This window comes from Megalops cyprinoides, chromosome 1 (assembly GCF_013368585.1).
Source record: "Megalops cyprinoides isolate fMegCyp1 chromosome 1, fMegCyp1.pri, whole genome shotgun sequence".
NCBI lineage: Eukaryota > Metazoa > Chordata > Actinopteri > Elopiformes > Megalopidae > Megalops > Megalops cyprinoides.
The window spans coordinates 42,162,098-42,173,671 of NC_050583.1; the positions used below are offsets into that span (position 1 = coordinate 42,162,098).

At 42.4% G+C, this 11,574-nt stretch overlaps 1 protein-coding gene across 7 annotated transcripts; it reads left to right on the top strand.

The window, feature by feature from the left end:
• Positions 1–4,633: 4,633 nt before the first annotated feature.
• On the top strand, positions 4,634–8,880 carry zgc:163073 (uncharacterized protein LOC100037358 homolog). Of its 7 annotated transcripts, none has more exons than XM_036524294.1 (7): positions 4,634–4,688; positions 4,962–5,059; positions 7,502–7,529; positions 7,787–7,936; positions 8,280–8,453; positions 8,662–8,739; positions 8,852–8,880. In XM_036524294.1, the coding sequence occupies exons 1-7, from the start codon at positions 4,634–4,636 to the stop codon at positions 8,878–8,880; spliced, it is 612 nt and encodes a 203-aa protein (XP_036380187.1). The 7 variants fall into 7 exon arrangements, with proteins under 7 accessions (XP_036380187.1, XP_036380205.1, XP_036380215.1 ...); XM_036524312.1 differs by having other exon boundaries at positions 4,968–5,059; XM_036524322.1 differs by having other exon boundaries at positions 4,634–4,686; positions 4,987–5,059.
• Positions 8,881–11,574: the final 2,694 nt, after the last annotated feature.

Sequence of the window (11,574 nt, forward strand, 5' to 3'; positions counted from 1 at the left end):
GCATGCATTTAAAGCATGCAATGTGTGTGTTAAATAGAAACAAGATAAAAAAAAACAGGAATCAAATAATACAGAATGAAAAAGGGTGTTTCTGTTTGCCTGGATCAGACTCTGACAGATCTGACTAACTCCACCTGATATTTGTCATGCCTTATTTATGAAACATAAATTGACTCTTTGCTGAGACCAGAGAGATTTCTTTAACAGCTGCACACCATGTGTCCTGAGTACTTCTGAATATTTTACTGTGTTTTTGACTGTAAATAAATGGACACATGAGGGATCCTAAGCATTTGGAAGACACCATCATTCTTTCTCCAAGAGGACTTAAATACACCACCTACCAATGGCTATGTGTGTCCTTTCATTAAAATTACAGTCTACATGAAAATTGCATAACAACATTGCTTTTATAGAGAAAAAGAAACCCTGAGGATCCATCTGTCTCATCTACCTACACCCAGGGAGGTCCCAGTGATGCAAAAGTGGTGGAGCTGACTGCACAACAGCCCATAACAATCAGGCAAGTTTAAAGGTTGAGTGCACTTGCATTTGAGACATTAAAAGATGACATCACTTGGAAGATAGCATATGCAAATTACTGGCAGTGCAAAAAAAAAGTTGTGTCACCTCTAGGTTGCCCTTTTCAGCAGTTTCATCTTTTCCATAATCAGTCACACCAACAGACTAGGCCTGCTGTAAACTGGCATTGAGACTGCAGAAGCCCAGCAGAGGGTAAAGCAGACCCTCCATGAGAGAATCACTCTGTCCATGCTCATTGCACTTTCCTCCTTTAAATACTATGCTGGCCTTTCTGACCTAATAGTCAAATACCAGCATGACCAGTGTGCACACGTGCTTAGTGTGCAGCCTAGAACACGGTGTCTGCTGTAGGGGCCAGGGTTAACTATGATAGAATGCTCTAGGCTTTTCTGGATTCTTAAAGTATGACATCAGCAATGGAGTCAACCTGACTGTGTGGAAGAGAACTGACGATGAACATTGAGTGAGTGACACTTACTGCTGGCCACAGATGAACAACAGAACATGCCACAGTTGGTGCTCACCATCCTCAATACAGTTCTGCATGTTACAGTCATGTGCTCCGAGTGTACACCACCCGTCAAAAGTTTAGAACACCTCCATTCTTCCAGTTTATTGAAATTTAAGCAGTTCAAGTCTAGTGTTTGACCTGAAATGGAACAAAAGGAAGCGGTAAACTGCCAGAGGTTAAAAAAAGTTTAGGTTACCAAACACTGAAAAATAATGTACATTTCAGAGTTATAAAAAAATCCTTTTTCAGGGAACAAGTAATGGGTTAACAACTTACAGCTTTTCTGCAGCAATGGAAGTAAATTAAGCCTTGAAAGTTGATGCAAACAACTCCTACAGGTGTTCCAACTTTTGTTGATTACTTACAAACCCTCTGTCTGTATAAAAGCAGCGCGACAGAGTGCTGTCACTACAGTTGAGTATGTGCTGACTGCCATACCAATGAGCCTGGCTCTTTGGCGTTGCGGTCAAAAATGCAATTTAGTACCTTGTAGACCTGGGTTTGAGGCCGGGTGGGGTGACTGCTCTCACCCTTCGCTACAAATGGTGTCAGAGGGGTGAGAGCTTGCTGCGAGGCCATCGGAGGTGTGCCTAGTGTGTGAGCTGTATGAACCGCCAGGTTAGATTGACCCCGGTGTGAGGGACCCCAGAGATGGGTGAAGCATGGTGTGAAGGGACCCCAGAAATGGGTGAAGCACTGGTGAGTGGGGCACCCTGGGATGGGAGAAGCACAGCAGGGGAATGTGTGAGGGATGCCTCAGTGCGTGAAGTGCATGGGTGTACTTTCCAAAGGGGAGGGCAGTGTGACAGAGTGCTGCCACTACATTTACATTTACATTTATTTATTTAGCAGACGCTTTTATCCAAAGCGACATACAAAAGTGCATACAGCAAGTATAGTGACAGTACGAGGACAGGATGTGTACAGTTCCACAATGAGACAGTTCTCAGCTGAGAGCAAGGTCTGTTTGAGGACACAGTACTATCAGATTTGTACAATTACAGCCTATAGGGCACTACAGTTGAGTATGTACACTGACTGCCATATCAACAAGCCTGGCTCTTTGGTGTCGTGGTCAAAGCTGCAGTTTGGTACCCCATAGACCTGGGTTTGAGGCTGGGTGGGGTGACTGCTCTCGCCCTTTGCTACAAGCAGTGTTAGAACAGACTGTGTTACTAGACCCTCTGATGCATTATTTGGACAATATTGCACTGCAGGAAGTAGTATATTGCTTATCATAATGGTGACAAAAAAGGCAATTAACAAAGGAAGACAGACAGAACATTATGACCCTTAAAAGTGTAGGTCTTTCCTTTATAGAAATTGGGGGTGTTTAAAACTTTTGACCGGTAGTGTAAACTCTGACAAAGTTTGGATAAGGATGTCATTATGGGGAAGTGAGGGGTCCAATGTATTTAAAATCTGTATCAGTAACCTTTTCAACAGCTATGTGACTGGATATTTATAAAGATCACATTTTTCAGTGAGAGCTAGAGATGCATTTAAGGCATTTTTACCCCCTACCCCTCACTGCACCTCCAACATCTGATGAGGTTTTTTTTTCCTTGTTATATTGGAAAGTGGCAATTCAAAGCCACAACAATTGTAAGTGTACAACAGTTACCTTTCATATTTATGCATACAATTAAGCGAATGCCACAACAGATCTGCCAGCATTGCCGAAATGTTATCTGTACTTTATAATTTGCAGTTCTGATGTTGTTCAACACTCCAAACTCAGGCATGCAGAGATCAGACTGAAAACAGAACTTTAATGCATCTGATTTTCATACTTGCAGCCTGTGCAGGGGCGAAATCCAGCGTTGTTAACCAATAGGCTATGGTGCTCTGAAATATATTGAGGTGTACTGTTGTTGAAGTCAAATAAAATTTCATTTTGTGAAGGTAGATGCTTTCAATTGTTTATGTGACCATTGACCAGCACAAAGTTGGCCTCTTTCCAGCTGCCCAGAAGACCAGCCAGTGACAGTAAAGATAAATCAGTGTAATAAAAAAATCAGCGGAAAAGTATGGCAGAGAGGAGGATTCATCACTGGAGCTTAATAGGGAAGACTTTTGACAGAGCAGCCAGAAATATTATACACAAACTCTAAAGAAAGAAAACAATGTCCCTACTTAATTACTTACCTATGACGTCCCTGAGCAGACAGTAGTTTGGAGACAGAATGATTCCAAAGGGTGATAGCATGTCATTTAAGGTAGATTGTTTTCCTGGATAGCCTGAAATGTGCTGTGGGTTGAACAGAACATAATAATGTGTGAACATTATAACATAATAATAATGTCTATAAATCAATAACTAACATTAGTTAACAGTGTATTTACAAGTCAAGGATGCAAGTAAGAATATGCAAAGTGAATATATGAAATTAACTTTATGTTCATGACAAAGCCTACCTGATGGCTTTAAAATGAAGACTTGATTTTTTATATGTGAAGTAGTTCTTCACATATAAATGGAATGGAATGCAGTCACCTCCAACTCTTTAACTGTAACTGTTCAACTCTTTAAGTATTAGAGGCCAAGGTTCCCATGTAAACCAAGCATTAAAAGTTGGCAGTTGTTATTCACAGAAATCAATACTATGTACAGTTCATTAACATTTGCCTGAACTGTGATCACTGTGCTGCCTCCTCGATCAGGAGCAATATATTACACCACCTATAAAGAAGTGGACATTCACATGTACATTATAAGCTATATTTTGCAGCATGTAAACTAAGCCGTTCAACTGCTGTGTCTGACATGTGTTGTATGACAGCTGTATGTTGGGTCTTGGGGCAGAGGGGTGGGGGTTGTTAGCATGCTGCCACTGAGACACACAGGAACACACCCACACAGCCTCTCCCTCATCAGCTTGAAGACAGGAGGACTCTGTCTGTCATCTCCCTCTCCCTCTCTCTGGAGGTAACTCAGCCTGCAGGAGTCCAAACCTCCAGAGGAATCCAAGCTTCACAGGTACACACCCTGCATTTTACTGCTCTAGAGGAACACAGTACCCCACATTTCAAGGGAGCCACGGCATGGCCCAATAAAGAAATGGCACAAAGATTCTGTTTCTTAATAGGCATGTGTTCGGAGGTGTGGAGTTAAAGTTTCAGCGCATGGGCTTATAAAAAGACACAAACTACTGACCCCCCCACCACCACCACCTCTCCTCCTCATTCACATTCCCTTGTGCATTGTCTGGATTTCCCAAGCTCTACCTTTTTTGATGACACTGTTGCTTGAGTCACTGTTGCCACCTTATTTTAATATGACATTATTATGCTTTATGGCCTGATAGGAGACTCAAGGGGACACAGAAATGATAACAGGATGAGATGAACAGGGACTGATGACAATGGGGGAACTTGTGAAGTAGAGATTGGGGGTTCAGCTTTCTCTCCTTTTATAGTAAGTGGAGTTGACTCCTGTGGATTAGGCCACCCCCCTTCTCCTCTGAAGTGGGAGACAGGGCTGGGTATATAATGCCAGGAGAGTAGGTCAGTCTTTTGTCCCTCACAGCAGCCTCTGTCTTGACAGCTGCTCTTCGCAGACCCGCTAGAGACTTAGCCATGGCCCCCAAAAAGCCAGAGCCAAAGAAAGAAGAAACTCCAGCTGCAGCTAAATCTCCAACTCCTGCTAAATCTCCTACTCCCACACCTGCCAAATCTCCAACTCCTGCTAAATCTCCCACTCCCACTCCCGTGAAATCTCCTACACCCACTCCTGCTAAATCTCCTACTCCCCCTCCAACTCCAGCTAAATCTCCCACTCCTCCTCCCACTCCAGCAAAATCTCCCACTCCTGTTCCTGCTCCAGCTACAGCTCCAACTGCAACTCCAGCTGCAGCTCCAGCTCCGGCTCCAGCTCCAGCTCCTGCTCCAGCTCCTGCTCCAGCTCCCGCTCCCGCTCCAGCTCCTGCTACACCATCAACCCCAGCTCCTGCTCCAGCACCAGAACCCCCCAAGGAGCCTGAAATAAAGCCCAAGATCATCTCTGTAAGTGTCCCTGTGGTTGGTAGGGATCTGAATGTGGTCATTTTGTGTGTCTGCGTACCTGTGCCTTTTGATTTAATGAAAGACTCTCAGAATGGACTCATCTCTGATTAGTAGAGCTGCTTGGTACAGCTGATTGATGGACTTATGTTTTAGCAGATACTGCCTTTCTACAAAGTATTAAGGCTACAATGTAGTGAGCACTGCATTATCAGTGTACATGGGAAAAGAGATTTAAGGGGCTGGATTACTGTGGTTGCCTCTCTCAAGTTTTTCCAGCATCAGCTGAACAAACAGCCTCTTAATGCCAGCCTGTGTGTGGAGTTTACTTCAGATTAATCCTTGATAATCACTTGGGGATATTGTGTTGGCGCATTGTGTTGGGCTGGGAAATTTGACTCAGAGTTGTAATCCTAGTTACACTGTAGCTAGAGGAATGTTACATTGATGCTGTAATTCTACAGTCTTTAAAGTATTTGCTTTAGGTTCTGTGTTTTGTTTTTGTTGGGGTCATAGTCATGCTGTTTTAAGGGACAAGAATGGCATCTAATTCTACAAAGGCAACAAAAGCCTTTGCATAGTCATCCATCTAGTCTCCAGTGAATTTAATGTTAATGAAGGATTATTCTACAAGCAGGGTTCTGCAGCTTTTGGAATTCACTACTGGGGATGGGGTGGGGGTCATGGATGTGTTGGACCAAAGGTTATTATTCCATAGATAAGTTGTACCCTAGGATTAATGCTCTGTCCAGCCATCCCCCAGCTTTCTGTCTTATTAACAGTTCTCTTGGTGCAGCTTTTCTCTCCATTGTTCATAAATTAGCTTCTATTTTACCATCAGCACCAGTGGTGGGAGATACAGTTTCATGCTAATCCCTGTAAGCAGCGGGGTAATATTCTTAGAGCTAGAGTTAGGGATAGGGTGTGGTGGGACTGCTGTCAGACTCTGACCTTGACAGTCCATCAGTGTTCCATTTGCACTAAAAGTTCATGGAGTGGTAACCTGTGAGAGCCTGTTTCTTACTCTCGCTCAGCACTCAAAGCTAAAATGGGTTCCTGCAGCAACCTGTGAGCATTAGCACTATTAGGAGCTAGTATGAACAGTGACATCCCACATGTGACATCAAACTAAAATATAACCAATGCACAACTGAGAAAGTGATGGACTATCTCTGGTTTTTACACCAATGAGCTGACAAGCCTATACATCAGTGGAATATACTGAAGATGGTGATGAGGATGTAATGCTATCTACTATTTGACAGCTACAGTACTGCTTTGTGAGGTATGTTCTCTGGAATGTCAGAGTAAAAGCTTTTTTATGCTGTTTCAGTCTGTGACAGATGCTTACCTGCTTTAGTTATAACATTTCAATACACAACATTGAAATGTACTTGAAAAGGGCGTTAACCATCATCTGCATTATTTAGGTAACCACATTTTAATTTCAAATGGTCTATCACACAATACCAATGCTGACATAGTAAAAATGCATTATCCATCAACCATTATCATTCCAGCATCTGCATCGTATAATTCTGAAAACATTTGTAAATGGGTCTAGTCTTTCTCAGAGAATGCCCACTGAGCTGTACACTTAAATATAAGTCCTGCTGAAATATTTGACCCGGAAAATTGCTTGATTGACCAGATTGCATAATTTAGCCAACAGTTTATTCTGTGGATTTCTCTGAATTACTAGCTGTGATGAAGGTGTATGTGCTTTTTCAACACATAAAATATATGACATTATATATTTTGGATGACTTTGTCGTTAGTAAGAGTCACAGGGATTGTCTGTTAGTTGTTTAAAGTGGACAAAAGACATCCACACAGACCAGATCTTGTCTGAGTCTTTGACACAATGGAGAGCACAGAAAAAAACAATACTGGAGTGTTGCATAATAGGGTCTTGACACCACAGCAGAAATACCACCGCTCAGTGTGGGCACAGCTTGTGCCTTGGCATCTTCATTTCTAGTGCTGCTGGTCTTGCTCATCACTCATCAGAGCTATAGCTATGCACACACCCCCTCGAAAGCCTCTCAAACACTCCGATGTCTCTGTGTAGAGCTATGGTGTGTGTTCATGTCCCTCAGTACACATGGCCTGATTCAGCTGGTTTTCAATCAGACCTTTCTTATATTGACATTATAGCAAAGACCGACACTAATGCCTTCAGTGCTTTGTGGGCTGAATACAAAGGTTTCTGAGTCACCTTTAACAGCTTCCGTCTGTTGTTTGTTTATAATATGATAAGCTAATTAAAATAGAAAAACAATATGGTGCTCTACTGGTACATTCCTTTTCCAAAATCTGCCTCACCCACTGTCAGAAAAGTTGTGTAATTTTAAACTTTCACTTTAGTTTTTCTTGCAAATCCTTAACAGTATTAGGGGATGAAAAGAGCCACTGTCATGACCAGATTCTCTAATTCTGTTTCAGACTGAATACAACGCAGACCAGATTGATGGTAAGTACATTTATGAGAGACAATAAATAATATGTTACCCCATGATGCTGAAGTTACGTTTTAAGATTTGCATAGCATTCAAGAAAGGCAAGATATATAACTAGATTAGTATTTACATATTTTATTACCGGTTTGGAATGATAGTTTGATAGAAAACAATGCCAAAAATGCCATGAAACTATCACAGTTGATTTAGATATGTTCACTACGGTAGTGTTTGTAAGCATCTCTTACTTGTACGTATGTCTTGTCCACAGAGTTCAAGGAGGCCTTCTTGCTGTTCGACAGGACCCCCATGGGCGAGATGAAAATCACCTATGCCCAGTGCGGTGACGTCATGCGGGCCCTCGGGCAGAACCCCACCAATGCAGAGGTCCTGAGTGTTCTTGGGAAACCCAAACCTGAGGGTTAGTCCCCGGTTACTTGGGTACTTCCCAAGAAACACAAAATATGCATTTAATCCAGGGCCAGAGGAACCTTACATTGAGTTTACTAATGACCAGAATTAATTCTCTTGTATTACAAACCATGTATAAAAGGACTGAGGATTGCTTGACCAATGCAATGTTTTCAAATTTACGCTGTGCAGTTTCCATGTGTCAAATTTAGCACTATATGATTTGAACAACTACAGTTTCATACGTTCCAAAAAAGGCCACTCATGTTCAAAAGACTGATATTTACGCGCTGTTGTCTTGATGCTGATTTTTATGTGTGTTCTTATCTTCCCTGTGTTCCCTGTTCATACAGACATGAACTCCAAACTGATCGACTTTGAAACCTTCCTCCCCATGTTTCAACAAGTGTCCAAGTCCAAGGACCAGGGCACCTTGGAGGACTTTGTGGAGGGGCTGCGGGTCTTTGACAAGGAGGGAAATGGCACTGTCATGGGAGCTGAGCTGCGTCATGTTCTCGCCACACTAGGTGAGTCATTGCTCTTCCTGGCAGCTGTAGAAGACCAAGCGCTGCAACTAAGCATTTCTAAAAAATCAATAACACCAACTAATGCCAAATTAGAGTACATCAGAAGAGCTTATACAAGACAAACACCTGAGAAAATAAAAAGGAATAAAGTCTAGACCATTACCCGCACACTGGACAACTCAAAGATGGCCATTTATTGTGTCTACAGGTGAGAAAATGTCTGAGGGAGAAGTAGAACAGCTTCTGGCAGGTCAAGAGGACACCAACGGCTGCATCAACTATGAAGGTAAGTAACTGGAACATGCTTACATCCCTCTCATTCTGTTGAATAGTGTTCTCACCAGAAAACTCCCCAAGAGATGCCAACATCAATGCTGCTTTTTCTATTTCTTTTCTAGCTTTTGTAAAACACATCATGGCAGGTTGAACATACAAGTAAGTCTACCCACAAATGGACTACGGTCACCTTTATGTAAACGTATAGCACTATGCACCTAGTATTTGAAGTTAGGTTTTGATTTGACATGAGCTGAGTTACCCCTCTTTTCTTTGTAGGAGCCTGTTCTGCAGTGCTTCAGTCTGGCAGTTCATGGCACCCAGACACTGACAATTACAATGGAACCATTTTGGGCATCCCAAAGATCCAGGATCGTCTATGTTCCTTGTTTTCTACCATCACTGTTCCTTGGGCTCTACCTCTGTTTGGCCTGTGTTTTTTTAATTTATTGTTCTGTCATTTCATCAATAAAAATGAAATAAAATTTCAATGTTTAACTTCAGTTTTAAAGCAGTCACAAGTTCATGTTATTAAGCTCAATAAGTCCAATCACCATGGTTTATCAGGGCACTGTAGTTACATATCAAGAGAACATATCATCTACCATCTATCTTTTGCCTCTCTGGGTTTCTGAAGCTAAAGATCAAATAGACCCCAATACAACCATATTGTCAGGGTTGTCAGGGAAAGGACCCAGGCGCAGACAAAACAGGCAGTAAAAGAGATCCTTTAATAACAGGTCCAAGTGCACAGGCAAAGTAGTAATGAAAACCAGTCCAAAGTCAGTAACCAAAAAATCCACAGTGAAAACATGGTATCAAAAACAGAAGGCAAAAAGGGAGAATCAGGAACAGGCAGAGTCAAAAAGCCAAACAGATCAAAACCAACAAACAGCAAGAATAACAGAGGAATAAGGCTAAGACAATCAGGAAAAGAACAAAGGAAACAGCAGGGTATATATACATGGGCTGGTGATGAGAGAACAAGGAACAGGTACGCAGGGTGGGCTTCAGGTGGTGGGCGTGGCAGCAGGGCAGATAGGCAGGACAGGGGGTGGGGCGATGGCTGAAAACAAAACAAATGCACATACACGGGAAAAGCAAACAAAAGACACACCCACACTGACAGACAGGGAGAAACCAGCCGCTCAGGCTGGAGTACTGACACATATGACATCAGAAAAAATTTTAACTCTTAACGTTTTTCTCTAGTCAAGGTGATATTATAGACTTAATTTGGGATTTACTGGGACTGTGAGGTATCCATAATATCATAACAGATCAGACCTAATATGAATAATGGGACATTATACATCATGCCAGTGCACAGAAGGGCTTGCTGTACAATAAGTGCACTAATGCTTTATATTGAGATGGGCAGGAAATTATAAACATGAACAGGTTTTACTCTGAAGAAACTTGTAAAAACTCTCACTTTTCCAGATCACAAAGACATATGCATTCCCTGAAAGAACTTTTCAACAAATTAATGCCAAACAGGTAGACAAAACATCTGTATTGGTGAAAACCTTCAAACAGGCCAACAAAAATGCTTTGCCAACCATTACTGATGATTCTGAGATATGCAGCGACTCAGCAGTGCTGTCACTTACCAGGGAACAGTACTGGTCACCATTAATTTACAGTGAGCAATGAACAGTGAATAAATCCTGTTGACTGATAATTGACAATCAACAGGAAAGAATCTTGAGGTTTGATGATTTGAATCAGAATCAGACTTTATTGGCTAAGTATGCTTTTAAACATACACAGCCAACGTCTCTCGTAGTGAGCTTGTACAATGATTTTCAAGGTGACAGAGCCAAACAAAACTGTTATAGAGGTGGTAAGGACAGACTCGATGATTGCTGTGTAGAACTTGACCAGCAATTCCTATGGCAGCTTGAACTTCTTCAGCTGGTGCAGGAAGTATATCCTCTGCTGGGCCTTTTTGCAATGGAGATGGTGTTGGTCTCCCACTACAGGTCTTTGGAGATTGTAGTTCCCAGAAACCTGAATATCTCCACAGCTGAGACAGCGCTGCTTAGTATGGTGAGGGGGGTCAGGGGTGTGGAATTACTCCTCTGTCTGCCATCACCTCCACTGTCTTGAATGTGTTCAGCTGTAAGTTGTTGTGGCTGCACTAGAGGTGCCAGCTATTTAATCTCCTGTCTGTACGCAGACTCATCACTGTCTCGGAGGAGACCAATGACTGTTGTGTTGTCTGCAAAATTCAAGAGTTTTACCAAGGAGTCCCTGGCGGTGCAATCATTTGTGTAAAGGGAGAAAAGCAGTGGGGGTAGTATGCAACCTCTGTGGGGTGCTAGTGCTGATTATCCAGGTAGTGGATGTGAGTCTCCCCAGCCTCACTTGCTTCCTGGCTGTGAGGAAATTGGAAATTCAGTGACAGATGGGGGCAGGCACAGTAAGTTGGGAAAGTTTGGAGTGGAGTAGTTCTGGTTAGATGGTGTTGAATGCTGAGCTTAAGTCCACAAACAAGATCCTTGCATAGGTCCCTGGGTAGTCAGCATGTTGGACAATGTGGTGTAAATCCACTGTGCAAATTGTAGGTGGTCCAGCAGGGGGTCTGTGATCTCCCTAAAGTGGGCCAGCACCAGTCTCTCAAACAGGTCTGTAGTTGTTAAGTCCTGTGATACAAGGTTTTTTGGGGGCTGGTATAATTATGGAGTGTTTGAAGCAGGAGGAAACTTCACATAGCTCCATTGACCTGTTGAAGATCTTTGTGAACACAGGAGTCAGGAGATCAGCACAATATTCACTTTGATTTTGGATAGATACACCAGAATCAAAGTGAATGCGATTGATAGAAACACATAAGCAACAA